The sequence below is a fragment of the Podarcis erhardii genome (assembly GCF_964252035.2).
Source record: "Podarcis erhardii genome assembly, chromosome: 3".
Taxonomy (NCBI): domain Eukaryota; kingdom Metazoa; phylum Chordata; class Lepidosauria; order Squamata; family Lacertidae; genus Podarcis; species Podarcis erhardii.
In genome coordinates, this window is record NC_138507.1 from 80,210,276 (window position 1) to 80,237,484 (window position 27,209).

The 27,209-nt window shown below is 40.3% G+C and overlaps 2 protein-coding genes across 11 annotated transcripts in view; one reads left to right on the forward strand and one right to left on the reverse strand.

Annotated features, from left to right (window-relative positions):
* The window catches only part of CEP170 (centrosomal protein 170), a 73,453-nt gene extending 57,351 nt beyond the window's left edge, over positions 1-16,102 (reverse strand). For 5 of the 10 annotated variants that reach the window (XM_081856340.1, XM_081856341.1, XM_081856339.1 and 2 more), the window contains exons 1-2: positions 15,912-16,101; positions 2,042-2,186 (exon numbers count right to left, since the gene is read on the reverse strand). In XM_081856340.1, the coding sequence (XP_081712466.1) occupies positions 2,042-2,146 (105 nt within the window). In that variant the 5' untranslated portion in view covers positions 2,147-2,186; positions 15,912-16,101. Of the gene's footprint in view, positions 1-2,041; positions 2,187-15,430; positions 15,537-15,911 lie in introns of those variants that run through there. The other 5 variants (XM_081856333.1, XM_081856337.1, XM_081856336.1 and 2 more) reach the window with 3 other exon arrangements.
* Positions 16,103-16,534: 432 nt separating this feature from the next.
* SDCCAG8 (SHH signaling and ciliogenesis regulator SDCCAG8) overlaps positions 16,535-27,209 on the forward strand; it is a 90,981-nt gene continuing 80,306 nt past the window's right edge. The window contains exons 1-6 of the mRNA XM_081856356.1: positions 16,535-17,182; positions 20,751-20,897; positions 20,976-21,061; positions 22,033-22,146; positions 23,499-23,621; positions 24,815-24,934. Coding sequence (XP_081712482.1) covers positions 17,029-17,182; positions 20,751-20,897; positions 20,976-21,061; positions 22,033-22,146; positions 23,499-23,621; positions 24,815-24,934 — 744 coding nt within the window. The 5' untranslated portion in view covers positions 16,535-17,028. The remainder of the gene's footprint in view (positions 17,183-20,750; positions 20,898-20,975; positions 21,062-22,032; positions 22,147-23,498; positions 23,622-24,814; positions 24,935-27,209) is intronic.

Genomic DNA, 27,209 nt, shown 5'->3' on the forward strand with positions numbered 1-27,209 from the left:
CTTACCTTCCTGTGGCCTGGGACCTCCAAGATGTTTTTATTTGAAGACCGTAAGGTCCTCCGTGGGACATACCAGGAGAGGCGGTCCCGTAGGTACGAGGGTCTATCAGTGATTCAATAATTTAGAGAAATTAGAAAATGGGATTCTTACTTTATAATTCTAAGACTGTAAGTGCCTACCTGAAAAGATGTGTTTAACTGGCAACAGCACAAATCTGCTTGAGTATCTAGCCACCTATAGATCAGACAGATTGATTGCTGCGAGTTACTCAGACTACACTGCGCTACACTGATGGTGGCTGCTTGTGTTCACTGAGTGCAGTACTACTAGACTTTCCAGTAGCCTACACAGCTGCCTAGCCTAATTTTAACATTCCAGCAGAGACTGGTCACTTAAGATTTTTACAGCTATTTATCCATATTAATAATTTATATTTCTTTGTCAAAGACACTCAGATGTAGGTAAATGCTTGCTATGGAACACTGCTTTTGATGCCTTACTTAGATGGTGAATCATAATTATAAAAGCTACAAAGATGCTTTTAGTACAGAGGTGATTTTAATACAGAGCATGTTGTACTTTAAACATTTAAGAGGTAGCCAACTTTATTTCACAAAACATGTGAACTAAGATGTAAAAAGATTCAGTTTTGAAGTCATGGAAAAATGCTATTTTCCTATGCTTCCCTCAAAAAAAATTTTTTGGGGGGAAACATTTAAATAGTACTAGGAACATGAAGGGTGGCAGCCAGGGTACCTGCTCCATGAATTGAAGAGTTGCACTTCCGGAACTACCATTAGCCTAGATCTCCTTGCAAAGCTTCCGGACGACAAGTTATTCCAATAATCCAATCAAACATTGAAGCCATGTCTATAGCACTACTAATTTGTTTTGAAATTTGGAACAAACAGATCTGCAGCAGTGTGTACTGGATATACAGTGGTACCTCGAGTTACAAATGCCTCAGGTTACAAACGCTTCAGGTTACTCCACTAACCTGGAAGAGTTACCTCGAGTTGAGAACTTTGCCCCAGGATGAGAACAGAAATTGTGTGCCAGTGGCACAGCAGCAGCAAGAGGCCCCATTAGCGAAAGCACACCTCTAGTTAAAAACAGTTTCAGGTGAAGACCTCTGGAACGAATTAAGTTCATAACTAGAGGTACCACTGTATAACAAAGAGCATTGCTGCATTTTACAGACAAACAGATGTGTAGCCTACAGTCTCTAGTTCAGGCATAGGCAAACTCGGCCCTCCAGATGTTTTGGGACTACAACTCCCATCATCCCTAGCTAATAGGACCAGTGGTCAGGGATGATGGGAGTTGTAGTCCCAAAACTTCTGGAGGGCCGAGTTTGCTAATGCCTGCTCTAGTTCAAAGGCTTTGAAAAGGTTTCTATTCGACAAATGCTTAAGATACAATATATCTGCTAGTCTCCATACTGCTACAAAATTAATATATGTACTGTTCTGGAACTTGCTACTGTGTTAACAAAATTACTTTTTAGAGCAAAGTGTTTCATTATTTTAAAAAAGTGTTTTCAGATTTCATTTTTTTCTATTTCAGGACTTGAGGAAATTAAAAAATGGGGGAAAGGGCTTAATCCTGATTTTTTCTAGACCTTTACATTTCTATGAGCCTCAAACTTTAATCAGGAATTAATTCACAACTATAATGTAACTCAAATATTCTCATATTGCTACCCAATTTCCTGCTTGTCTGAAGGCTAACTCTGTAGACAGAAAGAGAGGTTATGTTCTCACTTCATGATCAGAATGGTCTATAGGTCTACATGTTTATTACTCAGCCACATGTCAGACTCATGCCGTGTGCACAGGTCCACTAACTGAAGCAAACTAATACTATGCAGTCACTACAATCCTGCTCCACAGTGTGGAAGAAAGATTAATTTATTAGAGGTTAAGACTGGAGCAGCAAAACACTTAACATTTCAAAATATAATCCTCAAAAAGAAATATGTATCAAGGGTATAAAATCCCAACTTCCAGCATTTCACAGTTGGGAGAACTGACACAATTACCTGCAACATCAGCTCACAGTCATCTCTTCCCACAAAAATCATCTCTCGTGGCAGCCTATGACGGGTGCCTCCACTGCTCACCAAAAACCAAGATGTTAAGCTCATTTTCTGCTTAGCTGATAAATCCTCACAAGGCTACGTCATCCTGCAATAAGAAACAGATAAAGAGAGAAATATTTTATAGTTATTTTTATCTTCAGTTCTTGTTCCTAATAGGGTTTCTATATTTTCCAACACAGAGAAGCTGGACAACACAACTAACACACAATTTTCAGATTTATATCAGCTATATGGATAGCTTCACAAACTACCTTTTCATACACAGATGCAAGGAAATAAACATGCACACCATCATATGTGAAGGACACCCATCTATTTTTCCATGTATCACACATTGGGAGTCTGCTGCTATCAATCACAGCTGCCCAATACATGTACATAAATATGGTACATGAAAAATGTACACATCCCCCCCCCCACATACACACTATTGCACTGTGACTAGAGATGGGAGGGCCGGGGGGGAGCAGAAAAATTGGGGGGAGGGGGACCAGAAACCTGGGTTTCCCCCTCCCAATTTTTCTGTCCCCCACCCCCAGACCTTCCCATCTCTAATTGTGAACATCATAGCTAGATCATAGCTCAAATTTCTTATTGTTGTGTGGGTGTAGGTGGCATGCATAAACATGAGACAGTTTCTCCTTATAGATTTATTCAATTTACAGGGATGAATGAAAGAAGTTCAGTAGCTTTACAAGGCTGTAAAAAAATTGATCATTGGTTTTCAGTAAGCATAGGATGTTTTAACAACATATGGCAAAATTTATTTCAAGTAATGATTTCTGCTTCAAGACTTCTCATGCTCTTGAGGATACAATTAAAATGCTACCACTCACACACGAGAGAGGTATCAGTACACTTGGGATAGTCCCAAGGTTTGCCAAAACTCCAAAAATCTTTAGGGGAAAGACCTAAGGAAGGAAACCCAAAAATAGCTCTGTACAAACTCAATGTCATAGAATGCTTACTGATGAGAGAAAATTTTGGAATGCTGCCTTACTTGAGAAATTGACTAACAATGTTGTGACTACAAAGGCAAAGCCAAGCCAGAAAAAGATTACGGCACCCCTTTATTTTGTACACTATGAGTTCTGTTAGGGGAAATGGAACAAAGTGGCTAGAGAGGGAGGGAAGACACATCTAGATTTCAAGAGTTTAGAACTGCTTTAAAATTTTCAATGAAGTTTGTTTAAAAAAGAGAGAGTGAAGACTGATCTCTCTAATTATCAAGGTAGGTCATTTACAAATTGATGCAGAGACGGAAGAGAGTGCTGCCATAGACATCAATGAGAAAATTCAATGTTTTTATATAGGTAGGATTGGGTACAAGTACATCTACCCCACAGTATCCACCAAAATCATATACAAATCATTGAAACAGGCCCATGAGAACCGATCAGGCTCAGTCAGCATGCAATGCTGAGTTTTGAATGGGGTAGGGAGGAAAGTTAGTATAGTAGGAATGATATGGAATGAAATGACATTAACCCTGAACTGAAGTGTGCCACATGCTACACTGTTGCTACAGGGGCCCATGTGTTTTGCTTACTACCTAGCCTGATTTTGGGACTGCTCAAAATCTTGCTCGCTACTGTATGGCATTTTGGTTGACCTAATAAAGGTATTCTCCTACTATGGATTTTGAAACAAATATTGTGCTTTGACTTAAAATAGAGCAGAATCTAAAAGATCTGGAAAAACACAAACAAGCATACTATACTTTTAGCGATTGGCAAGATTACAAAACTACTGATAAAAATACAACTAGCAGTGAAACATATTAAATTTAAAAATGTAAATCCAAATAACATTATAGATTGAGATTGAACAGGAAGGTTTTTCAAAACAAACAAACAAACAAACAAACAGAAACAACTAGGTCAGGACTGATTAATCAGAGCACTGAAGCAACTGTTGATGAACAGAATAAATTAAAACTCCTGAGAAGGGTTTGTATATTTTTTGTTTCTGACAGTCATAGTAGCTTTAGGTAGCACTTGCAGAGATAAAAGGCTGACAGCAGACTCAAACTTTACTGCTACACCTAGCAGTAAGCAAACTGGCAGAATAGTGACAGATTTGCAACCCAGATACATATTTTAAACGTCTTTTAAGAACTCTTATCAACCTACTGTATAAAAGCTGGTTGAATGAGAAACCAAGAACACAATCCTATGCATATTTACGATTAAGTAGGTCACAGTGGTACTTGTGGTCCAATCCACACCTGTTCAGTAAGACTGAACCATAGAACAGGTGGGGAATCTCAGGATCTGGGGCTGAATGCGGTTGTCTATAAGGCACTTGAACCCTCCCCAGACCACACCTAGGACACACTCCTCCACACTCCTCCCAGGTGTGCCTTGTAGTTATTTTTCCTGGCTGGAATGTGTCCTGAAACTGTGCTCATTCTTCTAGCACATGCTTCTAGCACACATGGATGGGCATGTGTGTGCACACTGTTTGGGCATAGGTGCAGGAGTGCTGGATTGGCTCCACTACCATGCATGTACGGCACCAACCTCCTCACCCAGCAGCAACCCCACTGTTGGCAAGCCAGGTTTGTTATATATAAAACCCTGTGACTGAAATGTAGTCTACTGTACAAAGGTAGGTGTCATATCCATTGTTCTGCCCACTTTTTTGTCCTTGGGCTGAAAAGCTTTTCCCAGTTCTGCCAAGTAGGTTTTAATGGAAGAGTCGAGTCCATTACCAATTATCAAGCCCAAACATACATTGCAAGGAAAATACTAGATGGACCACTGTTGTCACTCTACAGAAAATTGAAAATTCCTAAAAGGGCTGTATTTGGTTCCCTGATAGAAACAGTAACATAAAAATGAAGGTGACATCACACTGAATTTAAATACCTAACATCAATGCATGCACACTTTTAATGGAATGTACTAACCTAATAAAAAAGTGTTATATTTTGGCATGTACTGCAGTTTTCATTTGAAGAGAGTTGCACTGTTTTTACAGCTTTGGGAATTACATTCTTTATCTGCTTTGTACATAAATTATTCTGTTCAAAAGTGTGTCAAACAGATGATGCAATAGCTGCAAAGCTACGAATAGAATCCACATAATTCAGAACTTTAACTCCATATTCTGTGGGTGTAACCCAGTTTGGAAAGAACAGTTTCTCTGCCTGCCAATAACTGAGCTAAATATTATCAATGAAATTATTAAAATATGAAAACACTGCCACAGAATATGCCCTTGGTTGTGGCTGTGGGTTAGAAACAGCAATTACCCCACTCCCAACACAAATACACATGATCAAAAGTCCACAAGCCTTGAAGACAGATGACTTAGTGTCAAGCAGCTGCTCCTATTACTTTGGAGCATTTGGTCCAGCAGAAGCAACATTTAGGTCCCTCACCAAAGATCAAGTTCTACCTAGCCTTGAAACATGTGAAATAGGCTAAGCTAAATGTCACCTAATCAACTTTATGGCTATATGAAAATTTGAATCTCGGTCTCCATAATCCTAGTCCAGCACTCTATGCATTATAGACAATGGCCCGAGTCACTGATGATTGCTTATGCTCTTGTTTGGAGATACCTACAATTATAGTCAGGAGAGTACCTTTGCTCATGACTGAGCAAAGCTAGCAAGCAAGCTGTCTTCACTCCTGCCCTAGGTAACAAATGGCAGAAGACAGCTTGTCTCTAGCCCTACAGCAGTCAGGGGCAAACATAAAAGCATGGCGATATCTAAATAAAAATAGGTAAACTGTTACCCACAGAGTATTCTGGGTATATTTGACTGCTTCTAATAATGACCCATAAACTGACTACCCTTCAGTTTGACTGGTGTGCAGCCCTTGCTGGTAATGACTAGCTTCAACAAAACTTACACAATTGCAGATCTGTTCCAATTTGAATCACATGCCAGCACAACTATCTAGAAAGGCAGGAGTGAGGGAGAAACATGTTTATGAGTTTTTATTATATTAGGCAATATTTAGCTGATGCAAGTACTGAGTAAGAATGCATATTTCTTTTACGAAGTAGTTCAGAAAAAGACTCTTCTCAAGGCAAATTTTAACACTAGCCCATTTCTTGAATTGTAACGCACACTGAGAGCATATGAGAACACACCCGACATCTGTTTTGAAGTATCTGGTTTTTTTTCAATTATAGTTGACATCTCCTTTTGTTTACTGCTCTCATGACAAAGACTTCATCATTGACCAATTATTTAAATGTATCCCATTTCATCTCTTAAGACCAACTCAAAGCCTATTGCATTCTCAGCTCTGCCTAAATTATTCAAGACCTGATTTTTAAAAAGCCTTAATTTGTAGATCTGCATCTTGAGATAAATGAAAGTGAACATAAAAGGAAGAGGCACCTAAGATTTAGACCTGATACATGCATACACATTATTTGGGATTTAGGGACCAAAAGGCCAAGGGATTGCAGCTAATCCCACTACCCAACCTGGTCAGCTAGTTGCTAATTCATGCACTGCCTTAATTCAGTTCTGTGGTATGCATGTGTGTTACTATTACCAAAACAAGTATACATAGAAAGGGGGAGATAGAAATGGTAAGGATGCATGATCTTGCAAACTCATTATAACTGCCTAAATTCATCATGCTTCTCTCGGGCCTTGATGTCAATTTTTTGAAATAAAGATCATGCTCAATTTGAAAACTAATTTTAGTTCATGGATAATCTCTGATCACTTCTTCAAAGCAGAATTTGGTACTTGCACAAGCAGATAGGAAACTTAAAATAATACCGTTCATAACTATGTAAATTCTAGTTATGCAACACAGATTTGTTACTTATTACTAGCTTGTTTGCCAAATAATTTATATCTATCTAAATAAAAAAGTATCAATATTAATCACCAGCAAAATCTCACATACCCTGTTAGTTTGCCATTACGAATATTTTTCACCTTGTAGGCTGATATGAGTTCACAGTATATCCAACTTTCCCTGATTTACCTTACCTGAAATACTTATCTCAATAATACTGAAAACACCTTAGAATGGATATCACTTTCATCAGTAATACATAGAAAGTTCGTAAGGTCAAGATTATGTCTTTAATTCTTTTCATCCACTTATATGCTACTGCATCTAAAGGTAATCAGATTACTGCATGCACGTCGTGCCATGCAATGGCATAATAAGCTTTCTTCCAATTGCCCAAGGTACATTTCCACCTGATCTCTCATTGACAGGACTAGATTATGTTTCTTCTATCAAATTAAACAAATATACAGGGATTTTCATAACTTAATTTCTTTTGCACCAAATGCATGTATCCACTAATATTCCTCAGTAATATAGGAACAGTGTTTTTGAATTTATTTTGAGGTTCTTTTCTTTCATTTCCCTTCCAGTTTATCTGATATGCATTGGCCTCAACCCACCTGACACAGATTTATTTGGGTTTTTTAAATTCCCACACCAAGTACCCTGGACAGTATGGACAATCTATAATTGAATAATTGAGATGATGCACCAGCCACCCCATAGCACCTACTTCTACACTGCCTTGGTCTGAAGATGTGGCTCTTACATAACCCTTGAAGTCCTAACAATTATTCTCCTGAAGCGTCACCCACTCCTGCTCCACATTAATGCATGAGTGTGTAACTGAAGAATAGAATACGGGCGCTTAAGAAATTGCAAACAGCTCTCACAGGGGAGGCAGAACCACGGGAAGATCTGCCAGTCTTATCAAGGCTTCAGATGATTCCAAGCCTTTGTTCAGACACCTTCTCAAGAACAGCCAGCAGGGCCCACTGGGAGCTGCCCAGGGTCCTGATTTACCTTACCTTATCCCAACTATGATTGGTATTCTTTACTTCTTTCTCTGAAGGCCCCAAGACCAAGAAGAAGAGGATAATCAGGCATCAAAACCCTTCTCACGTTGTAGGTGTAGAACCCCAATGCTTAACTGAACCAGACACATCTGATACCCCATGCCATATTTTCTTGGCTTTGGCCCAGATACAAGCTTCGAGAGCTTGTAAGACTCACCTCAAGGAAGTGCTGAGCACTGCAGCCCTGCTCTCCAATAAATCTACTGTGGGGTTAACTCCTCCTCCACCAGCAGTTTTCTTTTGCAAGCACAGTCTATTTGCCCAAAATGCTTCACCTGGCCAAATATCTGTGAGGCTTGCAAATAATCTGTGACTGTTCAATGTGTGTGTCTAAGATCAAATTCTCAAAGCTCAGAAATCAGCCAAGACATCCCAGTTTTGGAGAATATTACTCAGATTTCAAAGCTGATCTAATCTCAAATTTGAACACCTGAATTTTTTTTTAAAAATGTGAGGGAGGTGTTTTACCAAGTGATATATCATTGTATTATAGATGTTGTAGTCTGTTGGGTTGAGCAAAAGACAGCCCTTTTTTTCTATGTTCTGGTCATTGCTTCGCCTACAAAGCATGGGATATGATTAATAAATAGGTTTCCTTTATGCCTACCAATAAGCCTTCTAGCTAGTATTCATAATAAACTAATTGAAGAAGGTACTGAAGCTTAAAGGGTCAGACCATTAAGCAGAAGCTTAAACAACTATTTTACAGTCCAATTTGAGCCAGAGACACAAAACTTCTTTATTGTCCCCCATACAAGACCACCAGAATTAGAAAGGAAGTCCAGACCACAATTACATCAACTCAAAAGCAGAAACTATGTTTAACTGCTGATGCCCCGCTCCCTTATTCTTTACAAACAAAAGACTGCTGCCCTCTTTGCCAACATCCCAGAACTTTCCCTAAACAGTGGCTGTTTCTGGAACCAGGACCCTAAATTCTGATATTTATATGAAAGCATTTCTGACCACATAGAATGGTGTCTTTCTTGGAGGTCCTCAAATATACTAAAAATGATGTGAAACAAAATTAAAAATCAGTCCCACCAGTGATGTGGGACAGAAAATTTATCAAGCTGTTTTTAATATATTTTTTAATGCTGTAACCCACCCTGGGACTTTAGAGTGAAGGGCAGGTAATAAATAAATAAATCCCAGTACTTTCTTTTCACATGGAAATTTTTCTATTTCACAAATTCATTAACAGAGAACAGATGCCAACTGCAAATAGGATATTAGACATCTGACTTTCAAACTTGCAAAGTTTTTAGGTTTGTTTACTAAATATAAGTAAAATGAAACATGCTAAGTGACGCACATAGAACAGTATGCTTAAGAAATAAACCTCTAGTATTTCTGCTGAATTTTAAATGAAGGTAATGTATTTACTTGAATTTAAAATTTGCCTTATAACTACCTTAAAGAAAATATTAATACGACACTAACAAATGAAAATACAAGATGTCCATTTATAAACATAATTTTAAATTTGCTTTTTTCAAAATATCAAAATAATTGCAAACACAGCAGAGGCACTCACATCATGGTTTTCCTTATACCCACTCTTTAAATGGTTAATTTGCAGGATGCCATAACACTATTTTCTAGTATTTAAGCAAATGATACCATTCTGGTTGCAAAATAGCCATCAACAATGAAGAATACATTTAACAGAAGGCATTATCTGTGCCTCAAGTTCTCTCTTCAAACTGTATAATCAATTTTTTGGCTAATACAAAAAAAAATAAAAAATCAGAAATATTTTTACAAATATATTTGCCCAAAGGTAATCATTCTTCCTAGTAGGAGACAGTTCCTACTGAAAGACAGTTCCTACACTGAATGAAGTTTTTTTTTTGGCAGCTTGACTATAAGCCTGAATTGATCACACTGCAAAATCAATATATGTAGCAGTTTATTGGAAAGAACGGATAAGGTTATATCGAAAGTTGTTAAGTCGGCAATGAATGGCCCATTAATGTAACACAGCTATAGAAGATGAAAATAATTGAAAGCATGTTGAATGCAATCATAAAACCATCCTAAGAAGGCCATCACCTGTGCACAAGACCTGAATCACAGGTTGTGCAACTGTTATGACAGGAAATATTTATCAACTACTTGATAACTACTGAGGGAGAAATGTAAATGATATATACTCCTAGAAGATAAATAGTGTGACGTGGGTAATAATAATAATAATAATAATAATAATTTATTTATACCCCGCCCATCTGGCTGAGTCTCCCCAGCCACTCTGGGCGGCTCCCAATCAAGTATTAAAAACAATACAGTGTTAAATATTAAAAACTTCCCTGAACATGGTAGATGAGAGCATGAAGGCAACAGCTTTGAAAGAGAATATATTGTGCAATATCAGCATTTTTATGAAAAATAGCTCATAACTGGCTTCCTAAGTGGCAGGTTTCAGGGAGTGGCCTCTTTTTAGGGTCTATTTCTTTGTAATGAGAGCAGGCTAAAGACTGATGGTGTCTTGGTTTGTTTGTTGAGAGATATATTACCAGCGAAGTTGAAGTAAGTAATCTATTAAGCAGGTAGTACAACCACTCATTGTTTGGATTCCCAAAAAGTGACAGTTGTCACACACATATATGGACATGGACACATACACACATGCAGAGGTTTAGCTAATTCTGGCAATGAATTCTTTCTGCTCAAATTCAAGCTACAATAAACTTTCTCTGAACCTCTCATTATCCAAAGGGTATGATATTGCAAAGACTGGAAAGAGAAGATATGGTAAAGCTTGGATATATATTTCCAGCTATTACACTCTTTATTGTGTACACCATATGCAAAACCACAGTAATAGGCACATTCACAGTAAGACAAAATGTGTAACATGAAGAAAATTTAAAATATGGTAAGGGAGAATTCTGTGTTAGGGATCGTTAAGAAAGGGATTGAAAACTACACTGCCAAAATTGTAATACAAAATGGTCCCACTTTACAAACAGTGCATTACCCGGAGATTGTTCATTGGTGGGTGTTGCATAAAACTATAGTAAAAAAAGGGAAACCATGATGTGATCACCTGCTCCCTTATATTCCAGGCCGATCACTGTGGTCTTTGTGTGAGTCACTGTTGGTGGTCCTCTATGGCTCATGCTCACCAGGAGCTGTGTGCTCAGTGATATGGGACCATTTCTATGGAACTCCCTCCCAGCTAAAATCAGATGAGACACCACTCATTTGAACTTTCAGTCCTTGGTGAAGATTTCAACAGGCACTTTAAGCATTTTTTTCTGATTTCATGGTTAATTTTAATTGATTTTATCTTTATCGTATAATCTGTAACATTACTGTACATCACTTAGAGACTTAGGGTGTTGGTATATAAATTGTTGAAATAAAATAAAACAACTCCAAACCATGGAATTAAGAGCTGCTTGTCTGTTCAGCATTCCCATCTCTGGCTACAGTGATCTCAAGAGGCAAAGCAATGACCATTACCATTTGTTTATCACAAATTATGCCTTGCTATAATATCTGGCCGAATAATAATAATAAAACCCTGGAAACAACTGCTTAGGCAGATGTGTTTCAGCAGGAGAAATTCTTCTTCTGAGGCTGTTTTTGACATGCAGGTCTGGACTAATTTTGATCTGATTTCTTCAAGCTCTCTAATTCTGTTGGAGTCTTGAAATTTTATCAGAGTGCTGGTAACATTTATGAAGAGTTAATATAGCACAGTGATTGCAAGCATGAGCTATGACCTGGGAAGTCCCAGCTCAAATTTCAGCTCAACTATGAATTCACTGGGTAGGGGTGAGCATAACAGCAAGCCTTCTGGATCAAACCAAAAGACCCATAAACTGCAGTATCATGTTTTCCACAGAGGCCAAGCAGATGCTCCATGAAATACAGAAGAAATGCATGAAACAACAGCCACTCCCCCATTCTTGTTTCTCAGCATCTGGTATTCAGTGGCAAAATACCTTTGAATATGGAAATCTTAAGAATAACACTCAAAATCAGATTGTACTATACTAATGTCAGTAGTATGTATACCTTACAGGATTGTAGTAAGCAGGGTGGGGGATTTGCTTGTTTTAAAAAGACTTTAATATTTCAATTATTTTCAGTGGGTGGGATTCAACTTATGAATCCCATCAGCGGAAATCATCCACCTTCCTCGCTCCCTGAAATTGTCTCAAGTGGGATCTTGAGAACTCATGGAACAGCACACCGGGGGGGGGGGGGCGATTGGTCTGTCAGGCAAGCCAAAATGCTTGTCCTGACGGAATGAGAACATTAGAACAACACTGAATTCCTCCAGTATTTTCTTTTTAAAAAGAGAATTAGTATTTAATACACATATATATCAAACAATAAACATAAAAGTGAAACATGAATCATAGCTATCTATTAAACACCATGTTAACAGTGAGAGAACCATTTGGGGATCTAACTTCTAAGATTATAAATGACACTATAATTAATGTATTATATTTATAACTGTAGGCTTCTTATAGGACTGAGAGACTAGAAAATCACCAGTGTCCAGGGTCCAAGAGACACCATCCTGTATCTTACTAAAACCACTGTTTGGGGATGATAATGGGCTAGATGAGGACCAATAAAGTGAAGCTGGGTGCAAATAAGGCAGAGGCTCTGTTGGTGAGGAGCTGACAAGTTCCTCTGATTGGTAGACTGGCTGTTCTGGATGAGAATGCACTCCCCTTGAAACATCTGCATAGTCTGGGAGTATTTCTGGATCCATCTTTGTCACTGGGCGCTCAAGGGGCCAGATGGACGTCCAACAACGATTCTTGGACCGGGAAAGTCTTGCCACAAGATTCATGCCCTGGTAAACTTATGCCTTTTAGCGTCATATATTACACCTATAATCTGTGATCTGCATGCCACCCATTCATTTTTGAGTCACATATAAGGTGCCGTGATTTACTTTTAAAACCCTAAATGGCTTGGAGGACAAATACTTGTCAGAAGAGTTTTGTCTTTCCTGGCATTTGCCAGTCTTGCTATCTGAGGGTGATCTTAGGTTCTGCCAATGGGTAAAGTCTAAGGGTGGGTGATTTCTCAGCTGTAGTACCCTGCCTGTGGAATTCCCTGCCTTTGCAAGCCTCTTTTGCTTTCTATGACCCTCCAAGGTTTGAGCAACTCAGTTACTGGCAAACATATTTTCTAACCACCTCACCCCTCTATGACATTAGGAAAGCTTCAACAGAGGCTTCATCATCAACACTGCAAACAAACCTTTGGGTATAGTCTAAATTACTAATACACAGTACGGATTCTTAGTTTTAAGTACTTGTTCATTGAAAGGCAAATGTAAGACCTGTCACTCAAAACACATTAATACTCAAGCACTGGGCCTTGATTTGAGCCAATCAGAACCTACTTACAAGTATAAAATGCTATTTACCACAAACATATATTAAGAATAGTACAGTGGTACCTCGGGTTAAGTACTTAATTGGTTCCGGAGGTCCGTACTTAACCTGAAACTATTCTTAACCTGAAGCACCACTTTAGCTAATGGGGCCTCCTGCTGCCGCCGGAGCACGATTTCTGTTCTCATCCTGAAGCAAAGTTCTTAACCTGAAGCACTATTTTTGGGTTAGCGGAGTCTGTAACCTGAAGCGTATGTAACCCGAGGTACCACTGTAATAGTTGTGATAGTCATGAAGGTAGAATTTAAAAAAGGGATACAGATATCAGCCTTTTTAGTGTGGAGCTGCTCTCTACCATTCTCCGAGACAAAAATGGGAATATGTAAAGTCACACAGGCATTTAAATAAAAGAAGTACAGCAGAGACAAGGTGATAAGGTTAATATATAAAGTGTAAAGGAAAGGGAGGAAAGAAAATGACAACATTGTTTGTGCACATTGTAGGAAATTAGGGAGCTCCAGATCTCAAAACAGAACAAGAGCTTCAAAATCATTTAGCTAAAACAAAGATTTATGCTAATTACACTATATTTACAGACATTCTCTCTACCCCTCAAAAAAAGGAGACTTTATGAACTATGAGACCTTTTAAAGTTCCATGAAGATGAAGTATTCTAAAGTAAGAGACTACTAGTGAGAAAGTGAAGCAGCTGCTATTCTATCAGCACCCATGGTACAAATTATTCAACCACTGTTGAATTTTGTTGCTGGACCACACACACCAGTCTGGCCAGAGTGTCCAAAACAACAACCAAGTTGTTTAACAGATGTATATAAATAATCTTATGTTAAATATAATTCATTGCCTTAGAATACCCTTTTCAAGTGCAGAGTAGTACCAATGTGATACACCAGATCGGCACAATCCTAGTCATAGTTTAGGAACTTGAGTGCATTGCTTCAAATAAATATTTTATTAAGAATATCTTTTGCACTTAATGAATGTGAAAACAACTGAATCCAAGGGATTCCATTTTAGATAACACATTGTCTGGTTGCTCTGAAGTTCTGTTTTGTTTTTATCAGCATATTGTACTTGCTTTGGTTATACACAATATTGTTGGAAGCACTTGCTTAAAATTTGTTTAAAAGCTAACAAGTAGCTCAAACAGCAACTTATTTACAATTCAATGACTGCATGCAAGTATCATATTCTGAACAGTTACAGCCCATTTTTAATGTATTTAACAATTTCCTGATCAGATGCTGAAGCAACATCATGCCTGATCCTGGAGACTAACTAGATTAAGTGAATCATAAATGCACCAGAACACAATTTTGAGCAGAAACACTCCTCTTCCCTTCCCCATTTCTAGCATCAGGCTCCAAGCAATGAGTGGATGAGATCACAAAAGAAGGCTCATCTGTAGAGCTGTCATATGGTTTTCAGTCCAGTCAGCTTCCTCTTTCACAAAAAACTGAATATTTGAAAACCAGGCTAAGATTTTTATTGCCTTTGTAACCAATCCATTTCACTTCCAAGAAAGCTGCTATGACTACACATATCTCACTCGTGCACAAAATGAATGACTTGCAATGATGCCTTCGACAAAAGGCCGTTACTTTCCGGTCTGTTTAGTTTTCGAGAAGCCATATGCATTTCCCTAGGGATCCTTTTCATACACAGAAGACCACAACGGAAACGAATTCACAAAACAATTATCAGAAGGAACATCAGCAGAAGGGAGGGGGGAGAAAATGTGCATAGAAATGTAAATCCATGCCTCGTTTTAGATAAAGGCTGCTTACAATCAGAGCTGCATGCCAGGCTGAAAAAGAGAAGCTTCAAATTATTATTATTATTACTAATAATTATTAGTATTAGTATTACTACTACTACTACTATTGCACACAAACGCCTTTTCTATTTATCGGCCAGATGGTTTTTGTCGTTGTTGTCGTTTCCTAAACGAGGGCCCGTAAAACGAATCGGAAGCAAATGGACAGATGAGAATCCACAGTGGAAAGGGAGGGAGGGGGGAGAGAGAGAAAGAAGGAAACCGATCCCAGAAGAAAAGGCACAAAGCAAAGAAGCTGCACTCACGCCCCTTCTAGACATGTTTTCCACGCAGAAGCGTATGCGAGCTGACGAGAGGAGAAGGGGCTCGAAGCCTCCACCCCACTGGAGAGAGCGCCCGGGGGGAAGGTTTGTTATCTTGCAGGAGGAAGGGGAGGAAAGAGGAAACGGTGGTTTTAGTAGCTCCATCTGTATCCAATCTGGGCCATTGCAACCCCCACCCCTCGCCTCCGTGCAAGAGCCGCAGCCTCCTCTGTGGAGTGAGTCCCAGAGGGACAATGCTCAGCGGGCAGGAATAGCAGAAAGCATTGGAAGAAGGGCTCGGAAAAGAGCCCGTGTCACTGAGGGGCATGCGAGGCACCCGCCTCCCCTGAGGAGGAGGGCGAGGGCAGCAGGCGGAGCGGGAGGCATACAAGGCGCCGCATTTAGGGCTCCATCCCCGGCCGGGGGAAGGGAAGGCGCCGCGGCGCTCGGGCGGAGGGGTCCCCCCGCCCGCAGCATCACTCACCCCGCTTGGGAAAGGCAAAAGCGCTGGCTCACAGGCCCACCATCTTCTCCACAGAGAGGAGGACGCGGAGGGAGGAGGAGGAGGAGGAGGGGAAGGGCGCTCGCGGACTCCCCGCCTCTCAGTGCCGCTCTGGCTGTGTAAGCAACCGCTCGAACGTTATTCCCAGCATATAGCGGCTAACGGCGCGGAACAGGGGGAAGCTATTGCGCAGGCGCCGCCTCAGCTCGCCAGCGCGGAGAGAGAGCGAGAGAGGAGGAGGGAGGAGGGGGGAGGGGAAATGAAAAGAATGGATTTGCAGCGCCTCAGAACGGAACCACTGCGCATGCGCGCTTCCCAGCGAGCAGGCTCGCACTGCGCAGGCGTCCTGTTCCAGACAATGGGGATAATAATAATAATAATAATTGATAATAATAGTCTCCTCTCCATTGGGAAATAGAAATGTAGAGTTTGGAGGATACGTTAATGAGACGAGAAACATCATATTTTGCCCTGTGCGATCGCTGCACACGCCTTGCTTCTGCGGTGGGCGTGAGCGAAGAGTAAAAAACGCGCCCGAGCGCGCGGTTGGGTTGAGGGGGGGGTGTATTGTGCGCACGACCTCAAACGAGGATGAACGCAGCTATTGTGGTACCGCTGGCAGCCACAGACGTATTGTTCTACGTTGTTGTGGTGCGAAACAACTACAACTCCCAGAAGCACCTGCGGCAAAGCCTTGTGGGCGTAACGCCATAGTAATGGCGCGTTGCATGCCGGGCAGGGGGGGCTGGAACGCTTTCTGCTTCTTTAGCGCCGCGCGAGGCGGCGGGGCTTCCCGTCTGCCTCAGGGGGAGATGTCGTTTCCGCCTTTCGCCAGCTTCGTGGCCGGCCTGGGCAGCGCCTCCTCGCCCTCCTCCTCCGTCACCAAGCGGGACCTAGAAAAAGACCGTTGCTTGGTTGTCTAGCAACGAGCTTCCTCGTGAGAGGCGTCGGAAGCGCGCCGCTCCCCATCCTGGGAGTTGTAGTCCCTCCGCGTTCAGCTTTCCCATACTGTTGAGCGGTAGTAGGAGCAAGGCTGGACTACAGCGACCGAGAGCCACCGGGGAAAGCCTAGAAAAAGGTTTCCCTCACGCGCCTCCCAATGCAGGAGTCTGTCGGAGCCACGGAAAGAGCGGCGGCGTGTAGCCCGAGACCCGACTGGGGAAGCTCGCCGAGTTACTCTCCCTCCATGAGGGAGGCCGGAGGGGAGTCGGGCTTGGCGGAGTCTCTGGAGCGGTGTCAGCAAAGCCTGCACGGTGAGAGAGCGAGAGGCGGGAAGGCAGGTTTGGCTCGCGGGTCCTCCTTTCAGACCCCCCCCCATGAACTCCTGTCGCCCCCCTCAGTGCTGCTCAGCACCGACAGATGCGCCTTGCAGCGCTTTAGGGATGCGTCTTTAGAAATGTGCACCAAGCCAAGCCCGTAGAACTGTGTGCATCAGGCTGAAAAAAGTAGCGGATTCGCCAAAACTGCAACTGCCAGCTGTCGGGTATTTGGTCTGCCTTGGGTTCACTGGTGCATTTTGTTTTTTGTTTTGTTTTTTATCGAGGTGACACCTCTTCCCACTCTGTATACTCCATATCCTGACCCCTCTGCCCTTATGTGAGACTCTCCCATGTCCTGGAGGCTCCTTAAAGGCTCTTCAGGGTCTCCCTTCTGATAAATGCCTTTTTATTGAGGAAGGTTATTGGTGGTTGCTGTGCAAGTTGCACCCACTCTTCAATGAAACTGATTTTCTTAATTCTTTTTTGGTCTGGCTTTGACACAGATAGTTCAGTAGGAGGTGTGTGACCTGCTGATTCTCCTGAACCTCTGTCCTGCTTTTGATACCACTGACAATGGTGGCTTATACAGGCTGACCAGATTGGGAATTGGGAGGCAACAAGTGGTGGTGGTTCCCTTCAGAAGTTTTGCTCCTGCTTGGATGATTTCAGTAGATGGACTGCAAGTGGGAGCCAACTGCTTGACTTCATTATATTAATGTTGTCCCCCCCTCCCTGCCCCACACACTATTTAACATCTAAATTCAACCACTGAATGAGGTCATCTGTACCATCTGTACAGTATGACATCATCTCTGTTCTCTTTATCACACCCAAGTGATACACAGGAAGTATTGAATGTTTGGAACCAAAAGTCAACCAGGAAGGTGGTGTTCAATCTGTTTGGATAGTGTTGCACTTCCTCTAAATGAGTGGTCCCAAACTGTTTCCCCCACGGATTACTTGAAGAATTGCTGAAGGTTTTTCCCTGCATGTTATAGCAGTTGTAATCTCCTATGTTAGATACAGTAGGATTTTAAACTGTAATATGCTACTCCAATTTATGAGCAGTATGAGATTCCAGGGTCTGTGTCATTATGATATGTGGTTTATTTACACACATACAGAACCTGAGCCTATGATGCAGGGGATCAAAGCACCCTAAAAGGGCTTTGCTTCTCATAGCTGTGGCTTTAGATTCAAACAGAAATCAAGAATTGCATTTGAGTACCCTTGCTGTAAAAGAGCAGGTTTACTACTTAGGGTACCAGTAGATCCACTGTTTGAACTGGAGATGCCAATGGCATCTGTGGTACACCAATTTTGCTTGGTGCATCAGTTGTGATCCTTTCTTGTAACCTCTTCACTGAACTATCACAATGCAATTATGCAAGGCTAACTGGAACTGAGTTTGAGGAACATACTGTGCTGATGCTTAAATAGCTGTGCTGGTAACTGGTCCCATTATTTAAAAGTTCATACTATTACCCATAAACCCTTAAATGGCTTGAGGTCTCACTACTTGAAGGGCTGGCTTTTTTGACATGAACTTGGCTTAATATTTTGTTCATTAGCAAAAACTTCCTGCCATCTAAAGTTAGGTGGATGATGACTGGCGGGGAGGATATGTTTTGTAGTGACTTCTATTTGCAATGCTGTCCCTAGGGAAGCTCATCTAATACCATCTTTGATGTCTGTGATGATTTTTTTAAAAATCTGCCCAGGCCTTTTAGTATGTTGTAAAGTAAGTGTCAGTACTATCTTTATAGCACTATTGAATTTTATTGCTGTCTATGCTTTCAATGTTTTTATGTGGAATTTTTGTTGTATTTATTGTTCTTAAATTGAATACCCCAACTAGAGTCTTGCACTGATAGATAGTTTATAAATTAAGTTTTAAAAAGTGTTCAATGTTCCCCCTTTGACCACTGTCACCAGATCTGCTATGCTTCTGGGGTGACCTTTTGTCAAAAGATTTGGAAATGACAGTTCATTTATTTTGTTTTTAGGCAAAAGTTCATCTAATTAAGCTACAGGAACATGAGGTTGTAAAAAAGTAATGCTAACTTAGAATGAGGTACTTGGCAAGGCTGCCTGCTATGTCCACTGCTGTTTGCACTCTTTCTGGAACCCTTAGCTAATCTCATATGAAATAATAATCACATGTCTTAGTATCAAGTATGGCACTGAAGAGTTCAAAATTGCACTTTATGCTGATGACAGCAGTGATGGAATTTTCATTCACTGACCTTTGTGAGTGTTTTTAGCACCCTCAGTGAATCCAATTATAAGTAACCCCAACCCAAAAAAGCGCACATTTTCTTATATAAGCAGAAAACAAAGGCCATGCAGAGTAGACACTCAGAAGTACCTAAGACATACCACCAACAAGAAAATAAGTTTCTTTTTTTTTGCAAGTGCACAGCACAACTGTTGGAGGCTGCTCCTCAGGTCTGGCACTGCGATTGTTGATTTCCTGTTCCAATTCCCACTTGTTCCTGCAACACTGCTAATGACTTCCACAGTAGAGGAACCACTGGGGCTTGCAGATGAGATGGATGCAAGTCAGACAGGTGGGCGGTAGATTGGCTATATTATGCCAGTTTGGTATTATATAGGCTGGGTTGAACTGTGTGATATTGATGCAGATTTTATGAAGCAGCCAGCCACCCATATTCCTGAGTCCTTTGGAATATTGAGCTGCTGGTTTTAAACTAGAGTGGCTTCCTAAGCATAATTTGGCTATTGTTGCAGAGCCATGGAAGATGCATATATGACACTTCACACACATACCAAAAAAAGGGGGGGGGGGAGAATACCTTTTAAAAAATAACAAAGATTCATAGTTGCCACTGGTGCATTAGCAAACATCTTCAAGGACACCTACCTGTGCTGTAATCCTATATCTACTTAGCAGAACTCAGTTGGAATTATTTCTGAGTAGACATTCCTAAAATTTGCATTGCATAAAATTCTGAAGTACTTTGAATTTTAATCCTCTGCACTAACCAAATTCAGTTGAACTCAGTCTTCCTTCAGCATATAGGCACAAAACTAGGTTTTAGCGTTAGAATATTTCTTCCCAACTCTATAGGGTCGCCATATTTCAAAAAGTACAAACCAGGACACCCCAAAAGTTGTTGAGCTTTTTCTAGGAAGACGACCCCCCCCAAGGTGGGATTTCTCTGTTTATTTGCTGAAGATCCAGGACATACCATGTTTAGAGTAAGAGAAGGAAGGCAAGTTTATAACTGTTTTGTGGGGGAAATATATATTTATAATATACTGGTGTAATAAAATACAAAAAATGTAAACCCACCTATTTTCCTAATCATATTATGAGCTATTTAAGCAATATATATATCCTGTATAGTTGTATATTACTATTGGAAATATGCTCTTTTTATTCTAGTATTTTTCTCTTCCTTAGTTATTCATGTTGGTTTCTTCTATGGTTGTTGTATGTTTGCAAATTTCCTTAGGGTTCTAATGGTCAGTCTCATTACATATGTTAGAACATCAAGGAATGTCTATATAATTATGATTATAATGCTGCTGTTCACAGACCGCGCTACTAAAAGCTACGCTCAATTGAAGTATGCCTTCGGTGAAAAAGATCTGGCAATGGGAGAAGGTGCTCAGTTATTTTCTAATACAGATTCTAATGAGAGTGAGAATAAAGCTTGGCAGGAGCTACAGCACAACCATGCAGGTTTGAAACTTACATTTTCGGGTTTTGTTTCCATTTACAATGGCACTATTTATAATGTACCTTGCTGATTTTTTACAGTTAATCAACTTAAAGCTTTATTACGACAACAAGAAGAAAAAGAGACTGAAACATCCCCATTGAGGAGGAGGAGAATGTCACCCACAGTAAGCATTATCCTCTCTTTTCTTTTTAAGGAAACAAATAATTACATGCCTGATGGCAAAGTATCTATAGAAGCAGCATTTATGCTGTCACACTTGGTGAATCACATAGACGTTCAACAAGGCATTAATGGGCTAGTTAAATGTGTTTATTAAAGATGTAAACTTTTATATTCATTGCTGCCTAGCTTTATTTCAGCCCCATAAATCTGTCCAAATGTATGCAACATGCACAGACCCCAGCAGCAGGAAATATATGGAAAGCAAGTGATCTGTATTTACACTTATTACACTATGTGAATACAACACCCACTAAGGTCTGATGGTGTTTTTAGTTGTTCATGGCAGAGGTAATGGAGAGCCTTTTCATGCAGTGAAAGATCTGAGAGCCCATTCTAGTGTGCGTGTAATTATTATATTATATTATATTATGTTATAATATCTTTGCTTAGGTGGTAGAGGCTGTTTGTAAAATGTCATTTGCAGGCTGTTTAGAAGAATACTTAGACCTAATTTTTGCTCCATTGGAGCAATGCTCAGCCTATCAACAGCAAGTAGACCATGTTGTCCCAAAGCCAGAAGTCTCTCAACAAGGGTTGCTTCCATCTTGTCTGGATTCACTTGCAACATATTAACCTTTATCACCTGAGAGAAGGAAGCCTGCTTGTATAAAAGTATTAATATCTGAGGAATAAAGAGCCAGTTAAAATGAAACTAAAGTCAACAAATGAATGCTAGTCCTGGCATGCTCTCTGTTTTAAGAGCTTATCCTAAGAATAAAGTATTTATGATCTTCTAAGCACTCTTAATGAGCACAGAAGAAAATCTGGCTTTGATTCAATAATCTTACAAGATATCAAATGCAGATAACAATGTAAATTATTTAATTTTAAAGCACTTGTTCAACATAAACATTGCTGGAGAGGGTCTTGCTTATAAATGCTTACTGTGCCTAACTGATTTATTTCCTGCAGAGAACATCTAATGCCACAGATCAAAATTTGCCTGCCCTTTGTGATCTCATTTCTATCATTAATGACCAGTCACAATACATTAACCACTTAGAAGCTGAAGTCAAGTTTTGTAAGGTATTGTACATTGTGCTTAACCTACTTATTACTCGTTCTGTCATGTGGATTACATTGTGTACATTCAGAATTGAAACAAAACATATATCACCACAAGATAGATTATGCCATCTATTTCCTGTTGGTTAGAAGCAGACCTCATCCAAAAGATACAATTTATCTTCAGTCAAACATATCTTAAATAGGAACTAAACACATAGGAAAAAGGACTGTGAGCATTATGTGACAAGATGCTGGTACATTTCTGTTCTTCAGCCTCTTTAGTTCCATCCTTATCATGCTAATTGCATAGCCAATTGCACACTTGCCCCACAGCACACATGTACATGCAACCACATCTTCTTCAGTTGCACACATGCCATATACATGTCTGTCACTATGTTCACATTTAACACTTGCAAACTCACTGGCCTTCTCCAGATGTGGAGGTTAGGCTACATAAAGCCTGTTTGTTTGTTTGTTTGTTTGCAGGGCAGTTATACGGCAAGGAGCATTCATCCTGCATTCATCCTGATTTGCTGGTGGGAAAATCATATGTTCATCCCAAATTTTTCAGTGCATTCTCTGTCACTTTCCAAGCCAAAAAAGTCTGTTTCTTTCTTTAAAGTGGATCTGTTACGTTTAGGCAACAGAGTGCTTTAATCCACATGAATTATGCAGGCCTAAATCTCTAGTATGAGGTTGAATCCCTGATGCAAAATACTGACAGTCTGGAGGTGGCCAGAGATTCACTGAAGTAGACATGTTTTCTTTGCAGTTTGCACTTATTACTTCTTGACCTCTTGACTTAGATGAAGTTAGTGTAATTTGCGCTTGTGAGTCTTTGCCTCTTATTCTCAGCCCTAAATAAGACATGCTTCTTCAGGTTATATTCATGACTTCTAAGGGTTGCTGATTTTGAGCTCTGGATACAGAAGGTTCTGTAAAGCTACCTAAGCACTGCCAGAGTAACTTCAGATAATAGAAATATGCCTTTTACAGTTTTAAGGAATGCAAAATATCTATGCCTGGGCTGTTCTTGTTTTTAACTTACTTTTTTTTATTATGCTGCAGTCAGGTAGTTGAGAATAGTCCTTTATATTCCAGGTAATGCTCTTCTGGTGTAAAAACCTTCCATCCATGTTGGAATTGGCCTCATAAGTGACTGAAATGTCTGACATTTGATAAACAATGCTCTCCCCAAGCAAAAACATGTTTTTTCACTATGTATTTAATCAGATTTTATGCAAAAGTGGACATTAATCTTTTATGCTACAGTCAAGGGGACCTGAACTGATGTGAGAAGAGCATTTCATTGCCGTGTTTAAAACTCATTACCATCCTTTTTACAGTATACATATTTGACTTTATAGGAGGATTTATCTGAACTGAAGTCTCAGATATGTACAGTTGTGCTTGAAAACGAGAAACTCCATGATAAACTGGAAGTAACAGCAGAGCACACTTTGAGAGAACAAACCCTTCTGGATGCCTCAGTAAGTTTTCTGGAATTTATATGTGTCAGTTTATATTGATTATATACAGCTGTACTTCAATAACAAATATTTAAAATATATGGAAGTTGAAAATACAAAAAAAAGTATAATATTCCATAGCCACACAGCTTATTTTACTACAGTCATACCACGTGTTGCTTTCCGCTCTTGTTACGGACTTTCAGCTTATGAACGCGGCAAACCCGGAAGTGTTTACTTCCATGTTCGCCGCACGCGCATGCACAGAAGTGCTCGATTGCGCCATGCACATGCGTAGAAGAGGCACTCTAGTTGCAGACTTTTCTGGGTGTGAACAGCACCCTGAAACGGATTAAGTCCGCAGCTAGAGGTACCTTTGTATTTGTCATGTTCTGGTATGCACAGTGTTTTTGTTCTTTTCACATAGAAGTGATATGCACTGAAAATAAAAGTGACTTTTGCTAGCCGTAGGTGAATGCTAAATTAAACCCACCACCCAATCACCCTTACTTCTTTCTGGCTATACAGTGGTGCCTCGCAAGACGAAATTAATCCGTTCCGTGAGGCTCTTCGTATAGCGGTTTCTTCGTCTTGCGAAGCAAGCCCATTGACAGCTTAGCGGATTAGCGCTATTAGCGGTTTAGCGGCTTATCAGCTGATCAGCTGATAAGCGGCTTAGGGCTTAGGAAAAGGGAAAAAAACCTGCAGGAACTCGCAAGACATGTTCGTCTTGCGAAGCAAGCCCATAGGGAAATTCGTTTTGCGAAGCGCCTCCAAAACGGAAAACCCTTTCGTCTAGCAGGTTTTCCGTCTTGCGAGGCGTTCGTCTTGCGGTGCACCACTGTACTTTTTCTGACTTAGAAGCAGAAGCACATAATGGCTTCCTTCCGATCATTGCAGAAGCTGGACATAATTTCAATCGTTTGGCTTTTCTGCCCCGTCTCCCCAATACAGTCCTGAACAATTTCTTCTGGGAATGTCTTTAAGAAAAGACATGGGATATGTTGACAGGGCGGGTTGTAGTAGAAGAGGGCAGCTTGTGGAAGTGTACTACTTGCATAGTATTTAGATGCAACACAACACTATTATCGTGCTCTTTGTGTAACTTCACAGGATATCCCATTTTCACATATTGTGTAATGTTTTTGTTTGAAGTATGGCTGTATGGATATGAAATGGGCACAGACACTGAAAAGCTATTGTTCTTGTTTCAGGGAAATACACAAAATGCCGGTGGTGATGATTCTCATGTTTGTGAAACTGCCAAATCGTCTCATAACAACGAGCAGGCTACAGCAGCTACATTTCTGGTGGATAAATGGCAGCTAGAACTGGTCAGTGCCTATTAGAAACTCACTGAACTATTCATATGGCATTATTTTATTTACTCTTCTGGAATAGGAAATTACTTAAATGTCATCACAGAGAATTATGGGTAAAACAAATACTTTTAAAGTGACCAACATAATACAGTTGGACCCACAGCTTGCAGAAGGGAGCTGGCAGAAGCTGATATTTCTGTCTCCTCCTTTCCCAAGCATCTCCCCAAAGCCTGAGGTTTGGAGACCCTGCTCACTTGGGTAGACGGTTGCTTGGAGGCTGAGGAAGAAAGTCGGAATGTCGGAATTCCAAAAATCTGTTGGAAGCTTGCAGACAGTGCTCAAGAGAAGAGAGGGAAGGATAGTTAGCTTCTGACAGTCACTTTCTTTGGACCTTCCTCTCAAACTAATCAGTAACATGGAATGTAACTTTTGAGTTGGAGAGAACTCTTCCTTTGTATACAACTGGAGAGTTTCCTTTCTGGATCTGTTAAATGTCCTTCGAATTCAGCATTCTGGTCTCTGGCAGGGGCTGATCAGATGCACCAGGAAACCTCAGACATGATGCTTGTCCTCCATACCAAGCAACCAAGATACAGGGAGGAATTCAACATTGTGCATCTTCTGATCAGTCCATCAATGCAAGCATTTTAAGTTAATTGATTTAATGAAAAGAAACTATTTGCCAACTGTTGCTTGACGGAATGTTTTAGCAAAGTATACGTTAAAGAAAACATGCATATGATTTATAGTACTTGAGTCAATTTGTATTATAATCTTTGGAAGCTAAAACAAATCTTAATCAAGGAAACATTGGAATGGGAGACCTTCAGTACAGAAGCATCAAATGTTGTATATGATGTGCTGTGGAATTTCTTAAACCTATTGAATTTAGATTCCTATATGAACTTAAATATTTACACCAGGCCTGGCCAATCCAGACATTTCATGTTCCTTGCCAGTTTTACAGTTGCACACTTCTATTCCCTTTTTGTTTTTGAGGAGTTTTTCTTTCCTCATGGAAGGGGTAAAGCTAAAGCCCCCTGGCAGTTAAGTCCAGTCATGAACAACTCTGGGGTTGCAGCACTCATCTTGCTTTACTGGCCAAGGGAGCCGACGTTTGTCCGCAGACAGTTTTTCCGGGTCATGTGGCCAGCATGACTAAGCCGCTTCTGGCGAAACCAGAGCAGCACACGGAAACGCTGTTTACCTTCCCGCCGGAGCGGTACCTATTTATCTACTTACACTTTGATGTGCTTTCGCACTGCAAGGTTGGCAGGAGCTGGGACTGAGCAATAGGAGCTCACCCCGTAGCGGGGATTTGAACCGCTGACCTTCCGATCGGCAAGCCCTAGGCTCAGTGGTTTACACAACAGTGCCACCCACATCCCGGGTTAGCAATCTCTAAATAAATATTTAGATGGAGGTTTGAAATTTGTGCTTTTTATTATATGGATGTATTATATATTTTGGGTATGTGTGTGTGAGAGAGAAATCTTTTTGCATTGTTACTATTTTTATTATGCTTGTTTTAAGATCTGCTGCTACTGTAGCTTCCTCCAGTATTCCTTATTTATTACTACCATGGGTCTCCTCGGTTACTTTGGTTTTAATATGCCTTTTGGGAAATGGTTCATTTAGATCCTATTTTTCTGTTTGTGTGATTGGTATGTCAGCTCCCACACATTCTATTATGCCCCTCATGAATATTCATTGCTATACTGCAATTTGCTGCCCACACCCATTGGTGGGGCTGCACAGAATGTATGTGTTCTGTGTTGTTTTCTCCTTCCCCATAGTCATTCCTCCCTAGCATCTTTACCTTTTTCTATTGTGGGCATGCATGCATGCAGCAAATACTTGTGTGTGCACTTGACAGGAAGGGAGGTCATGCCAGGTAGAATGGACAGATCCATTTCTGTAGTGACCCCATGGCTATCACTGTGTAAGCTCCTTACTATGATGCAATACAAACAACCTCATCCTTGCTAGTTTTGGTAGGTGGGCTCTAAAAATGTTTTTGCTGTAGGGTCTAATAGTTTGTAGCCTCTGTTTTTAATCCTGTAGTGTTATGACTGCCTGTGATATTTTGATTTGAAATGTTTTTACTAATATTCTGTTATTGTCCTTGTGTTGTTTATATATGTTATATAGTCTTAAATGCTGTAAGTCATGGTAGGAAAATGCTGTATTTTGAATGTCTGTTAATGTATACAAAATTCATTATAATTTTATTAAATTTTAAAAATAAGTCTTGATTATTATGATCAGATTTCTTGACATGTCTCTT